The sequence below is a fragment of the Myxocyprinus asiaticus genome, chromosome 4 (assembly GCF_019703515.2).
Source record: "Myxocyprinus asiaticus isolate MX2 ecotype Aquarium Trade chromosome 4, UBuf_Myxa_2, whole genome shotgun sequence".
In the NCBI taxonomy this organism is placed as follows: domain Eukaryota; kingdom Metazoa; phylum Chordata; class Actinopteri; order Cypriniformes; family Catostomidae; genus Myxocyprinus; species Myxocyprinus asiaticus.
In genome coordinates, this window is record NC_059347.1 from 33,679,355 (window position 1) to 33,694,872 (window position 15,518).

Consider the following 15,518-nt stretch of genomic DNA (forward strand, 5'->3'; position numbering starts at 1 on the left):
TGAGAGGATGTTAGAACACCTGAGTGACTTATTCTAGTTTGCATTTCAGGCTGGTACAGGATTGTACAAATGTCAAGGTATACAAAGGACTGGACTAGCCACACACACATATACGCCGTATATTTATTCAGTTGCCAAAGCAGCCTTTTGCTTCATCTTTTCACTGAAACATGGTCAATGTACATGTTTGCACAAGATTAGACAACCTTTAAAGACATTTAAGCTTCAGGGAGACTTCAGGGAAGAAATGTTTCTCAGTCTTGTATTGCTCTGCTTTCTGTCCAAATGAAACAGTTTTAAAGTTCTGTGCAAAAAGAGAACAGATGAACAAACATCCCTTGTGGGTTAGCAGCACTAAGGTTGATGCTGTTTTCTGATGTCCAAATGATCAAGATTCTCCACTCAATTTCAATCAAGCAGCATAAACGCCATCCAGTAAAGCATCCAAATTATGACATCCTTACAGGCTTCCTTACAGTGTAGCCGCCTTTTTGTGTTACATTTACACACTTTGCTTAGAGGGTTTAGACAGGCGTAACCTGTTTATTTAGTTACAAGCTCAGGCAAGTCCTTGGGTGTGTCACTTCTGGCCAAGTAACAGATTGGCTCGGATGACTTTGAGAATGTGGCGGATGGTAAGGGAGATTCTGGTGCCGCGGGCCAATGTGTCACCCACCTGGCCCCCCGCTGAGGACAGATTTACCACATGCTCTGACAATGTATCCTCACAAACTCCTTGGATACCATGGAGGTAGCATTTATACATGTCATCCTGCAGAATTAGTAGACTTTGTCGCAGTACCAACAGCGATAACATATAGCGGCTCTCTTCTGTTTGAGGAATTTCAAGCTGAAGGAGAGAGAGAGGAGGGAGAGGGGACAAAATTTAAGAAAATGACTGATAGTTAGATTGTTTGTTTGTGTGTGTGCATCAATACTGGGCTGACTTTGTCTGCTGATACCTGTGTCTGACAAACAGGCCTGTAGAAGTCCAGAAGTGTGTGATAGCCCAGACTGATAGCTGTTACAGTGGGGTGATACAGTGGTCCATCTTCATGAGGCTGAGAAAGAGAGGAAGAGAATGAGGGGAAGGATGTGAAAATAGGATGGGTGGGTTAGGAAAGGTGAAAGACAAGAAAGAGAAATTGAAGTGATAGGTTCAAGAAGACAAAAAGGAAGAAAATAAAGATGCACCCAATAACTATAGTAAATCAACAGGAAATGCTGTTTTCCTTACCATAATTCCCTCCCCAGGCTTGTATTCATTGACCAGCACTTGATTAGCTGTCTTTCCAGCAAATGCCCCAAGAGCAGATATTTTCTCGGTGTACTTCAGCCATTCAGGAAGTTTTTCAGCAAGCATTCCTTTGGGATTTGGCAGCCCACCTGATATATTAAAAACAGAAATCAAACTTTATACCAAACTCTTTCCAGTTAGGCAATGGACCCTTTTCACAGACTGTGATGAAGCGTTTCTGCCTTATTTAGCAGTGTAAATCTTGCTAACTTTATGTTTGTGTACTTTTAGAGCATTATATTTTGTATTATATTACTCTGGAATTAGTTTTAAAAAATGAGTTACCACAAATGCCATGAGGTTTCTAATACAGCTGCCGAGAGAGTGACAGTAAATTTGCCATCTTCTCTCTTCTGACCATCATATTCCATTGCTCGCTAATTTTTTTCTTCATTTGGAAAGTTGTGAAAATGTAATAGTTGCATGGTTTCCCATTCACCGCTATCTAAGTTTACCCTGCAATCGCTTGCTTCTGAGTTCTGAAACCCGGATATGTGAAAAGGATCCATACTGAACTCTTATGGAAGTGAGATGTAGTGATGTCAATCTATTACTACAAGAGCTACAACTACACAGGTCACAAGTAATAACGGAAAATTTTGAAGAATATTGATGAATCTTTTAACTTATATATAAACTGACCAACCACAACATTAAAACCACCTGTCTAATATTGTGTAGGTCCCCCTCGTGCCACCAAAACAGCGCCAACCTGCATCTCAGAATAGCATTCTGAGATTATATTCTTCTCACCACAATTGTACAGAGCGGTTATCCGAGTTACCGTAGACTTTGTTAGTTCGAACCAGTCTGGCCATTCTCTGTTGAACTCTCTCATCAACAAGGCGTTTTCGTCCACACAGCTGCCCCTCAATGGATGTTTTTGGCACCATTCAGAGCAAATACTACAGACTGTTGTGCATGAATATCCCAGGACATCAGCAGTTACAGAAATACTCAAACCAGCCCATCTGGCACCAACAATCATGCCACGGTCCAAATCACCGAGATCAAATTTTTTCCCCATTCTGATGGTTGATATGAACATTAACTGAAGCTTCTGATCCATATCTGCATGATTTTATGCACTGCACTGCTGCCATGACTGGCTGATTAGATAAATCACATAGATGATTGTTGGTGCCAGATGGGCTGGTTTGAGTATTTCTGTAACTGCTGATCTCCTGGGATTTTCACACACAACAGTCTGTAGAATTTACTCAGAATGGTGCCAAAAATAAAAAACATCCAGTGAGCGGCAGTTCTGCGGACGGAAAAACCTTGTTGATGAGAGAGGTCAATAGAGAATGGCCAGACTGGTTCGAACTGACGAAGTCTACGGTAACTACGATAACTGCTCTGTACAATTTACAATTGTGGTGAGAAGAATATAATCTCAGAATGCTATTCTGAGATGCGGGCTGGTGCTGTTTTGGCAGCACGAGGGGGACCTACACAATATTAGGCAGGTGGTTTTAATGTTGTGGCTGATCGGTGTGTGTGTGTGTGTGTGTATATATATATATATATATATATATATATATATATATATATATATACATACTGTATATAGATTATATTTATGTAATATATTTAATTTAGTGATTTGTACTAATTTGTAAAGTATGATACTAATGAAATCCTTTGGCAGACAACCATTTCTGTAGCCTCCTCCCTGATAACTGTGTCCACTTGGGTTTGGGAGCTCTGTACACCTTGTAAAAGAGACACAGGGCACAGTTTAAATTTCTGATGATATGATAATATGTTAGTGTAGAATATGGTATGATTGAGCTGTCCGATCCATGTTAAAGGAATAGTTTACCCGAAAATGAAAATTCTCTCATCATTTATTCACCCTCATGCCATCCCAGATGTGTGACTTTCTTTCTTCTGCTGAACACAAACAAAGATCTTTAGAAGAATATTTCAGCTCTGTAGGTCCTCACAATGCAAATGAATGGTGACAGAAACTTTGAAGCTCCAAAAAGCATATAAAGGCAGCATAAAAGTAATCCATAGTACTTTAGTGGTTAAATCCATGTCTTTAGAACCGATGATAGATGTGGGTGCGAAAAAGATAAACATTTATGTCCTTTTTCAATATAAATTCTCCTCCCTACCCAGTAGGTGTCGATATGCAAGAAGAATGCGATTTGCCAAAAACAAAAGAAGAATGTGAAAGTATATTTGTAGTAAAAAGGGACTTAAAGGAATATTCCGGGTTCAATACAAGTTAAGCTCAATCAACAGCATTTGTGGCATAATGTTGATTGCCACAAAAATAAAATTGACTCGTCCTTCCTTTCTTAAAAAAAAAAAAAAAAAAAATAAAAAAGCAAAAATCGAGGTTACAGTGAGGCACTTACAATGGAAGTAAATGGGGGCCAATTTTTTAACATTAAAATACGACATTTTTCAAAAGTATACCCACGAGACGTAAACAATATGCATGTAAACACGATTGTAGTGTGAAAATCGCTTACTAACCTTTTCTGTGTAGTTATAGCCAATTTGACAACTTCGTTACCATTACGATGTAATGTCAACAAACCCTAAAATGACTGTAAAAATTACAATTTAAAAAATGTACAGCTCAAATAATACACAAGTTTTAACAGAAGATTTAATGAAAGAGCTTTTATAAAATTATATGCTTTAAACCCTCAAAAAATTGTCCCAACTGGCTTCCATTGAAAGTGCCTCACTGTAACCTCGATTTGTGCTGTTTTTTTTGTTTTGTTTTTTTTTTGTTTGTTTTTTTAAAGAAAAGAAGGGACGAGTCGAAATTTATTTAATTAATTTTAATTTTCAAAATTAACATTATGCCACAAATGCTGTCGATAGAGCTTAGCTTGTATTGAACCCGGAAAATTCCTTTAAATATTGATCTGTTTCTCACCCACACATATCATATCGTTTCTGAAGTAAGAGGTCTGCAACAGGTTCGGGTCGGGTTTGTAATAAAAAAAAAAAAAAAAAACAGCCTACCGAACTTGTTTTGCGCACGCGGTCTCACTCACATACGCGCGAACGGACGAGTTAGGGGCCGTTAACACAAAACATGTATTTTAGCGCATCTGTTCTGTTTTCCCATTGTTTTCCTATGCAAACACGTGCTGGTCGAATGTCTTTGACTGTTGCGCCGTTTCCTAAGCGTCTCGCGCAGGACCGGCACTGTTTAAACACTGTGTCAAGTTAAAAAGACACCTGCGAGACACCTGCGCTCTGTTTCATTCTTTGCACTGCATCTAGATGGTTTTAGCGCAGTTGTCACAAAGATTCAACAATCTGAACATGTTCAGGCTGTAAAGAGGGGACTGTTGCATTGTTTAATATTATTCCACATTGGGAAAAGTCCCGGTTCTCCCTATGGCCAGTTCGTCCCTGAACAGAGCTTAGATATTCTTCTAAAAATCTTCGTTTGTGTTCCACAGAAGAAAGAAAGTCACACACATCTGGGATGCATGAGGGAGAGTAACTGTTAAAAGAATTTTACTTTTTGGGTGATCTATTCCTTTAAGTCTTACCTGTTGCAGTAGATGCTCCTCCTCAGTCTCCGTTATGAAATTTGGAATGTAATATACAGCTGAAGGAGCCTGAAGAAAGACCCCTTATTAGTCTTGGTTTTATATACAAACACTACATTAAAATGGGAAAAATGCCAAAATGTACCTCTTTCACATTGTACTTTTCCAGGTCCGCAGAAATATTGCATGGATTTGCCATCGTTGTCATCATTTTAATTTTTTATTTGTAATGAAATAACCAGCTGCCACGCTGTACTGTGTCCCCTCACAGAAACCCTTCAAATGCACTTACGTATCAAATAGGATATTACAATGTTCACAATATTCTAACATTTTAATCACTGAAAAGTTGCTGAATGAACAGAAGAGTTCACCGATGTGTATGAATGTGTACAAGCCTTTCCTCGTTTACTGTTTTTGTGCTGGTGAGACATCTGACTCAACGTCGCCATCTGCAGGTTTGGAGCGGTAGTGGTATTACAGAGGGCGCTGTGACCAATGAAATGAATAGAATCTATGCATTTAACATAAATCAAGTGAAAGAAGAGCATTGTGTTTCAGTACAGGAAGTAGAAGTAACCCCCAAAGAAACTGAAGACAAAGAAAATATGAATTATACTATTTATTTATTTATCAGATAAAATACATTTATTTACCAAATGAGATAACCAAAGGTGTTTTGCTTCTTAGTCACCAAAACACTGTGTGGTTAGAACTGTGAAAAACAGCCTCTCTCCCCCTCTATCTTTCAACCCCCTTCCTTCTCTATCTCTCTTTTCTCTCTCTTTCCCGTCTTTTTCTTCCAACTCCCAATTTGAGCCTGCAGCGCTGCAGTGCTGGTTTCCATGGTAACGGCAGAGCAAGAGCCACATCTTGAATCAGCCATGGTTTCCTTCATTAATAGTTATTGATCAGGTGTGATAATGCTAACAACATCAACTCCAGGAGCATAGTGCAGGACTGCATATGCTTTTCATCACTTTTGACCACTGCAAGAGAGAGGAGCAGACCAGCATGTAAATGTTGATGCTGGCCACTGCAGTGTTTGTGTCTATGTCTGTTTCATGTGCATACTGAAGAGAAAATAAACTGAGCAATACCAACAACTGTATTGTCATAAATGTGCCAAAACATATCTAACCAAAATGTACTCCATGTCCTTTATTCATAGTCCTGCAGTACAGACAACGGTTTAATTATGTAACCACTTATGTTGGCTTTACGGATTTTGCTCAGAGCACCAACCAAAGTAGTGAGTATTAGAAATGCTTACAGTAAAAGATTGTTTTTGCACCATGAATCTCTCTTGACAAAGCTGTTTGAATGAGTTTTGCATCATGTATTTACCTGGTTGTATTGCTGTGTTTTTTTGAGAGTTTTGGTTGCCAGGGTTACGCAGAAATCGTGATGAAATTGTGACAGGAATATGCCTGTGTTCTGACACACGGTCCCCAAAGCCATGCTCCACACAAACTTGTCGCCTTGACAACATGATTTAATGATGAGATCCTCCCCTACAACTATCTTTGAAAAACAGACACCTCCATAGGAGACAGCAGCAAACACTGCTACAATAAAATCACCGGTTACTTAAGTATGTCCTTCCACTATGATTACACAAGACACTGTTCTGCCATTGGACTGTATTGTATTTTTATTCTCATGCGATTCTGATGACCTTGAATGTCACTGAAGGTGGCACAGCATTACCTTTCATTCAAATAAGTCACAATTATGCCAGATGTCCAGATGAAGCTTGACCGATAATGTCTGAACACTCTAAGGGGGTTTATAGCCTGGCTACAGAAGCTTATTGTCATTATTATGAACTGTGCTTTAAATGCAGTTCATGAATTATGTTGCATAAATAATGCCATTTTATTATACACAACCATCTTGCTTTAATGTAGATGTCTTTAAGATTTAAAGAAATTTCAGCGATGCTGTAATGCTGCACAAAGCTTTCATGGGTTGTTGTTACAGCGTATGAGCCACTCGATGTCCTAATGTGGGGAATGTAGTAGAGTGTGTGTGTGATGTGATGATGAATAGTGTGTGGCATATTTAGTAAGGTCTGAGGTACGTGAGAAAAGATTTAATGCACCACAGCCAATAATCATGTCTTATCTGTATAAAGCGCTGGTAATATTCTGCAGTGGGGCCCTCTATTTGTGTCTCTGTAAGCACAGAAATTGTAGGACAGTAGTAAATCTCGAAGCTTTCGCAATGTAAAAATCATGCAGATTGAAGGCCAGAGTGGAGAGAGAGAGAGGGAGAGAGAGAGAGAAGACAGAGGACAGATAATGATTCTTTGTTTCAGGTTCCCTAAATTGTCTTGAGCAGTTGTATTAAAATGAATGGGAGAAATTGGAACACCCAATATGTTCGATATAGACAGAGGTGGGTAGTAACGCGCTACATTTACTCCGTTACATTTACTTGAGTAACTTTTAGAGTAGGTACTTTTTACTGTCATTCAAGTAAATTTCTAATTAAATTTTTTTACTTTTACTTCTTTACAATGGCTGGCGTTCCTGTCGTAACATTACTGGGTTTAATTTTAATTCATGTGTAATTTATTGAGAGATTATTGAATGTGACATTTACAAAAGCGTAAGTTCACACAGCTGCGCGCGCTGCTGACACAGACTGTCACTCAAGTCATCAATGCTGCAGCATCAAACTCTTCAAAGTGAAACACTTTCTTCGCGCTGCACAGTGAAAAAAAGAATAGAGTGCATTGTGGGTAAGAATGAGTGAACAAAAGTAGGAAACGAGTGGCTCACTCAGAATTCAGACCCTCCTAAAAAAATGGCAGACACCCGAAATAATGCAATATATAGTGGATTGGGGGCGGTTTCAGAAACAGCGAGTGTCCCACAACCGGGGTTGGTGCCCTACGCACTAGGCTGCATACTCTGCATTTAGAGAGCAGCAGGACTGCTGTACAGAACTAATGATCTAAATTCTTTCGACACTGAAAACTGTAACTACACTGAAATAAGAATCCATGCGGGATTTTAAAAGCTATGAAATACTGAAAGTAGGCATTAATAAAGCACGATCTTGCTTTGGTTTATATTTCAGCATTATATATAATGTCCTTGTGGGACATTTTCATGTTTTCATCGTAATAATTACTAGAAATGTTTCCAAACCTCTTTTCTTATTGACAAATTCTTCCAGGTCTGACAAGAGCCCTTAAAGGTATAGTTCACCCAGAAATTAAAATTCTCATTATTTACTCACCCTCATGCCATCCCAGATGTGTATGACTTTCTTTCATCTGCTGTACTCAAATGAAGATTTTTAGAAGAATTTCTCAGCTCTGTAGGTCCATACAATGCAAGTGAATGGGTGGCAACATTTTAAAGCTAAACAAAATCACATAAGTCAACATAAAAGTAATCCATAAGACTCCAGTGGTTAAATCAATATCTTCAGAAGCAATGTGATATGAGAATGTGTGGATGAGAAACAGAGAAACAGATCACTTTCACATTCTTCTTGTGTTTTTGGTGATTCACATTCTTCTCTGCATATCGCCCCCTGCTGGGCAGGCACAAGAATGTTTAGCAAAAAATGACAAATATTGATCTGTTTCTCACCCACACCTATCATATCACTTCTGAAGATATGGATTTAACTACTTTTATCTGGGATGGCATGAGGGTGAGTAAATGATGAAAGAATTTTCATTTTTGGGTAAACTATCCCTTTAAAGTGATAGCTCAGCCATAATTTAATTTTTTTTCATCATTTCCCTACCCTCATGTTGCTTCAAACCCGTGTAACACTTTGTATTATGTGGAACACAAAAGATGTTAGACAGATTGTTAGGGACTGACAGTCTCGCTCACCATTCACTTTCAAAATATGGAGGAAAAAAAACATTCACTGAAAGTATATGGTGACTCAGGCAAACATTCTGTCTAAAATCTCCTTATTGTGTTGCATGGAAGAAAGTCATACAGGTTTGGAACAACATGATGGTGAATGATGACAGAATTTCCATTAATAATAATAATAATTCTGTAATACATGTTAAATGTGTATTATGTAATGGAATATAGGGGAGTTAACATCTATTATGTCATTTGTGAAAGTAACGAGTTACTACATGAGTACTCTTTTAATTGGATACTTTCTTACTCTTACTCAAGTAATTATTTATGTTAGTACTTTTACTTCTACTTGAGTAATTCTTTTTTTTTTAAAGTAATTGTACTTTTACTTGAGTACAGTTCTACCCACCTCTGTATATAGAATCAGATGTCCCACCTTCAGGTAAAACAGCCAATCACATTTTAGATACCGACATCACCTGTCAGTTAACTTGAGAACGCACATACTCATTAGCAGGACCAGCCGGGAAAATAGCATTTTTCCCGCTTCATCTGAGCTATAGCACAATTTATGATATAATTGACATGCACATTCTTACACTAATTTTGCTTAATAAGTAGACAACCTGTGTGGTAATGTAAGCGCATTAAACGGCTTTCCTTTGTCAGTGTATGATCCTAAACGGCTTAAGAATAAACTGATCGACACCGGACATTTTTTGCCCATTACCCCGATTTCGCATTACACGTAAACACCTTTACCGGCATTACCAGCTTATCCAATGTACGCAGGTGTTGTGCGCATGCCTCTTTGTGGTTTGACATCAAAAGCAGAGAATAACTTGATTATTTCAAATGTCAATGCAATTTTCATGCTTTGTTAGATAATTTTAATAAAAAGATTTTTGGGAGTAATCAGTGTATTGGTGTGCATATAAACAGGCACATAGTTGTCCGATTTTACTTGTGATTTAAAATATGAGATTTGATCGTAATCTTGACCCACTATTTTGGAGGTTTAATTATCAAATTCAATTTGATAATAGATTGCCGTTGACTGAAGGCCAAAGATTGGTTTATGTTATGGAAATGCCTAAACATTTGTATGTATTTTATTTATCTGAATATTATATTATATTCATATTTATTATATTTATTGTATTTATAATTATTTAAATATATTTTATAATTATTTATTCATTAGATATTGAGTTAGTTTTATTTAAGGGCCTTTCATGGCAAATATTGATGTATGTGATTAACTTGATTAAATAATCTGCATATCATGTCATACAATTAAAAATTGTAATGGTTTGACAGCCCTAATCTTTACACAGATATGCAGAGTGTACAGAATCTCATTCTTTAAAAAACACCATGACACCTAACCAATTAACCCTCTTCCATTAAGACAGGTGTTGAAATATCAACAAGTTTAAAAAATCATGTCAAGAAACATTACACACACAAAGTCCTTTTCTGTCACAGATACCAGATGCCTGATTTACTGGGTGAGTGAGACATGCTTCTAATGAGGTGTTGTGTGCAGAAAAAAGATGCACTTGTCCCCTGTGGGACCTGTTAAGTTCACACTGTGCACTGTATTAACAAGACATGGTAAGATAAAGCTTTGGCTTATCTGAGTTTGCGTTAGGTTACCAACCTCTTACATTCACTTTGTCTGCATCATGGACAGTTCTGCAACTAGACACAGCTTGATTTGTGCAGTGCAGTTCTTCACAAACAGAGTTGCTGCTGTGAAATGTGTATGTTTATAGAGCCGAACAAATGGAAAAGCATTAATAAAACTGAGGTTCTAAAGGACTGGGCAACACTGGGAGCCTCAATTAAATTTCTTCATGATAAAAGAACCCTCTCTGTTCTTTTATTCTTCATCATATACTGGCTTAATAGGTTGTCATGAGATTTGTGTGGTGAAAATGAGCCCTTGGGTCTGTTATAATGAAATGTGCTACTGCTACTACTAAACACTAACAGAAAACAATTGATTTTACGACCCACAGAGTTAGTCCCATTGGGCCAACTAGATTCATTTTAGTTGTTCAACAATATTCAATTAATGCATTTACTCCCACTGGATGACACCTATTTGACTAATGTTAAAAAATAAATTAATAAAACAGTTGTAGTCTCTTTCCCTCTCTCTATTTTGCAGCCAGAGTATAAAAGAAAAGCATAACAACTGAATCTAGAAGAATATTTCGTGATGGTATTGCTACAGGCAGGACACAGATCATCCACAAACTATGCTAGATATTGGTAGTGCTATAGTTGTAGTTTATAGTAAGCCATCGTGCTATTATATCAGGATTTGTGTGTTATTGTAATACAGAATGCACTGTAAAAATTGTAACATGCAATTGTTACCTTAGGGATTTATTTTTACTTGATCTAACCCTTAAAATAATTTGTTGGTGTAACCTGTTGTAGTTTGGTTAATTTAGTTGAATAAAATCAGTTAATTTAGATATTGATTAAGTTAGACATTATTTAGGTTAACTGACCAATCTTTTGCGCAGTGTACTGTATTATATACTGTATAGTTTTTGTTTAGTGTTTAGCTATACTTACAGTATACTCAATAAAAGTATCTGAGGTTAGTGTTAATCTGGATAGCATCAAATTTCCCTCATGTCTGTATAGAAGTCACTCTGACACAATGTTCTTCATAGCATTGAAGCCAAAAATGGCATTCTTGGAAACCTTCTTTTGCTTACAGGCATAATCAAGGAAACATAGCATGGACGAGCATCCATACACAACTGCGATATAAAGTGGTCTCATTGCTATGGCAACCACTGAGGCGATCACCTTAATTGCTTCTTACCTAATTATTATATACCGTGAATGTTTTGGTTAAGCTCAAATAATAAAGAAATAATAAAATGATATTATGATATCATAAAATAAAATGATAATATATAATATTATGTTTAGATTATGTTCTTATGTCCTCACATGTCAGTTTTTGAGGATTATGCCATTTATGATGTAACATCTCTTTTTGTTTGTTGTGCAATGAAACAAATGAGGTGACCCCAACACAGAAAACAAATGTAGAGGGACATTTTACCTGTTTCTTTTACTATCATTATGATTTTATGTATACAGTGTTCTAGAAAAAACAGCCAATCAATTTTGCCTTTCCTTGGATATTATTTATTCTCATATCTATGACAGCAAAATATATTATTATTATTATCTTTAATATCTTGCTGCTGCTTTACTATGCAAAGTTAGCATCTGTGTACAAGAAAAAAATAGTCAGTTTGGCATTTAGCAGGTTTGTGTATGTATGTGTGTTGTTGAAGAGGGTTTTGTTAGAGCAAGAAACAGGACAATTGAGGTATGGCTCCAAGAGGTAGCCAAGGCAACCAGGTAGCTTCAGCTCAGCAGTATGAAATTAAATTGAATTCATTAACAAGTAAAACATGTACCTAGTCTCTCCTATTACCTTTTTACCTTAATTCATGAAACTCAGTTTAAAGAGTCATGCAATTATTTTATAAGCAATCATTTGTGCAAATTTTCAATTCATTACATTAATGTTTTTAATATATTTGTTATTGCTTATGCATCTAAAAAATACACATGGGCTTTTTGGCTTTAAGCTACTTAACAGTATCACGGGCAGGCGTTTTGATTCATTCTGATCTCGCCTTTCATCATAACGACACTTCAACCACGCCATCAAACTGCAGCACTGCACCATACCACTTCCACACAGCATTACTACACAAACACCTTTCTCTCTCTCTCTCTCTCTTTCTGCCTTTGTGTGTGTGTGTTTGTGTGTGTATGTGTATGATGGAAGAGAGTTTCGAGATCAGATTCTTTTGGCTCTACTGTCACAGGCACCGTGTTATGTGAGGTTTAGGTGGTCAGGTGTATGTGTACAGCTAACGTAGTCGAGACTGTCAGCCTGAAGTCGACTATTCGCTCACCATGTGATTTATAAAACGTCTGTAGGAAATACCACGGGTGTGGAGCCTGGTGGCTCTGCACTGAAAAGGCGCAGTGGCTCAAATGTAGGCTGTGATGATCTGTCAGACTCCCATTAAATAACGCACATGCAGAATACACTTAAGAAATGGTGTTCATTTACTCTGTCACTCTGCTCAACAATGCAATATATCAACAAGCCGGGGCAGGTTCCGTTTTCCGAGGCCCCAAGCAACCGTCCAGCCAGGGCCCCCTTTCTGCATACAACCAGGGAAAATTACATAAAGTGAGTTTAAATCATAATTTTAAAATAATTACTGTTTCAAGTACAGTCAAAATGTTTAAAGAAATAAAAATCTAGTTAAAGGTAATGAATACATGTTTTCCACAGTTTTTCATCTGAATGAACACAAAGAAGAATGGTATGTAATTAAAAATCAAATAAATATAATTTATATGCTCCAATACAGTAATTAAAAAGCAATATTTATCTATCTATATTTTTACAAAACATTTTTGTAAATGAATATGATGTGCAAAAACTACAACTTTACTCACTTAAATTTTGGGACCCAGATGAATATTATTAATTATTGTCCAGTCAAGTTTATTATTATAATATGATACTAAATTATTATTATTTTGAGGATTTATTTAATACAGTAGTAATATATTTCTGTCATATTTACTTCACCTAAAGCTTTTATTTTGATGGAACAATGATAGTGCACTCCAGTGTCAAACTCTTTTTAACAGTTTTCAATCTCCCACATTACAAATCTGTTGAAACGCTGTCACCTCCTATACTTCTGTAATAATGTATCGCGTTTTTAGATTTGGATAATTAATTGAAGCAGTTTGAAATGTTTGGAATTGCGTGAATGGGTGCACCTACAGTCAGAAGATTATATACACTTAGGTTGAAGTCATTAAAACAAATTTTTTAACCACTCCACAGATTTCATATTAGCAAACTATAGTTTTGGCAAGTCGTTTAGGACATCTGCTTTGTGCATGACACGAGTAATTTTTTCCAACAATTGTTTACAGACAGATTGTTTCACTTTTAATTGACTATATCACAATTCCAGTGGGTCAGATGTTTAAAATCACTAAGTTAACTGTGCCTTTAAGCAGCTTGGAAAATTCCAGAAAATTATGTCAAGCCTTTAGGCAATTAGCCAATTGGCTTCTGATAGGCAAATTGGAGTTGTACTGTACCTGTGGATGTATTTTAAGGCCTACCTTCAAACTCAGTGCCTCTTTGCTAGACATCATGGGAAATTCAAAAGAAATCAGCCAAGACCTCAGAAAAACAAATGTGGACCTCAACAAGTCTGGTTCATCCTTGGGAGCAATTTCTAGATGCCTGAAGGTACCACGTTCATCTGTACAAACAATAGTACGCAAGTATAAACACCATGGGACCACGCAGCCATCATACCGCTCAGGAAGGACACGCATTCTGTCTCCTAGAAATAAATGTAGTTTGGTGCAAAAAGTGCAAATCAATCCCAGAACAACAGCAAAGGACCTTGTGAAGATGCTGGAGGAAACATGTAGACAAGTATCTATATCAGTATCTATATCCACAGTAAAACTAGTCCTATATTGACACAACCTGAAAGGCTGCTCAGCAAGGAAGAAGCCACTGCTCCAAAACCACCATAAAAAAAGCCAGACTACAGTTTGCAAGTGCACATGGGGACAAAGATCTTACTTTCTGAAGAAATGTCCTCTGGTCTGTTGAAACAAAAATTTTACTGTTTGGCCATAAAGACCATCGTTATGTTTGGAGGAAAAAGGGTGAGGATTGTAAGCCGAAGAACACCATCCCAATCGTGAAGCATAGGGGTGGCAGCATCATGTTGTGGGGGTGCTTTGCTGCAGGAGGGACTGGTGCACTTCATAAAATAGATGGCATCAAGAGGAAGGAAAATTATATGGATATATTGAAGCAACATCTTAAGACATCAGCCAGGAAGTTAAAGCTCGGTCGCAAATGGGTTTTCCAAACTGACAATGACCCCAAGCATACCTCCAAAATTGTGGCAAAATGGATTAAGGACAACAAAGTCAAGGTATTGGAGTGGCCATCACAAAGCCCTGACCTCAATTTGATAGAAAATCTGTGGGCAGAACTGAAAAAGCGCGTGTGAGCAAGGAGGCCTACAAACCTACAGTTCTGTCTGGAGGAATGGGCCAAATTTCCAGCAACTTATCGTGAGAAGCTTGTAGAAGGCTACCCAAAATGTTTGACCCAAGTTAAACAATTTAAAGGCAATGCTACCAAATACTAATAAAGTGTCTGTAAACTTCTGACCCACTGGGAATGTGATGAAAGAAATAAAAGCTGAAAGAAATAATTCTCTCTACTATTATTCTGACATTTCACATTCTTAAAATAAAGTAGTGATCCTAAAGGACCTAAGACAGGGAATGTTTTCTATGATTAAATGTCAGGAATTGTGAAAAACTGAGTTTAAATGTATTTGGCTAAGGTGTATGTAAACTTCTGACTTCAACTGTATAATAGAAATACTAGTGCTATGCATAATCATTTAAAAATACACCCGCTGTTGCTAGTTTGTGAATTTAAACATTATCAGCACAACTTTGTGTGTTGGGACATCTGACCTGATTGCTGTTCACTCCTTCAAGAACATGACTGGGCGACAGTTTAGAAAAGCGCTTCAAGTTGGAGTCCAGTGACATGACGGGGTTAGTTTGGGGGTGGAATGACTTCACGACTTGTCGGATTCCACACTGGGCTTGACTAGTTGACTATTAAAAATCAGTAGTCATGCAACCTTTAGTGCATATAGTACATTGTCTAAATATGTCAAAGATGAATATGAATTATGGCAACAAAAACAAAAAAAA

The 15,518-nt window shown here is 37.2% G+C and overlaps 1 protein-coding gene across 1 annotated transcript; it reads right to left on the reverse strand.

The window, feature by feature from the left end:
- Positions 1 to 111: 111 nt before the first annotated feature.
- LOC127439290 (alpha-ketoglutarate-dependent dioxygenase alkB homolog 6-like) lies at positions 112 to 5,231 on the reverse strand. The gene is made up of 6 exons (XM_051695531.1): positions 4,973 to 5,231; positions 4,828 to 4,896; positions 2,951 to 3,012; positions 1,238 to 1,412; positions 963 to 1,061; positions 112 to 850 (listed from the first exon to the last, which is right to left on the reverse strand). The coding sequence occupies exons 1-6, from the start codon at positions 5,036 to 5,038 to the stop codon at positions 581 to 583; spliced, it is 741 nt and encodes a 246-aa protein (XP_051551491.1). The 5' UTR covers positions 5,039 to 5,231; the 3' UTR covers positions 112 to 580.
- Between the last annotated feature and the right edge of the window lie 10,287 nt (positions 5,232 to 15,518).

Coding starts and splice junctions, on each gene's coding strand:
- LOC127439290 (XM_051695531.1), bottom strand. CDS start 5,038: ATGATGACAACGATGGCAAATCCATGCAATATTTCTGCGGACCTGGAA. Junction 4,897..4,972: donor AAAAGTACAATGTGAAAGAG/GTACATTTTGGC, acceptor GTCTTTCTTCAG/GCTCCTTCAGCTGTATATTA. Junction 3,013..4,827: donor AGGAGCATCTACTGCAACAG/GTAAGACTTAAA, acceptor CTCTTTTACAAG/GTGTACAGAGCTCCCAAACC.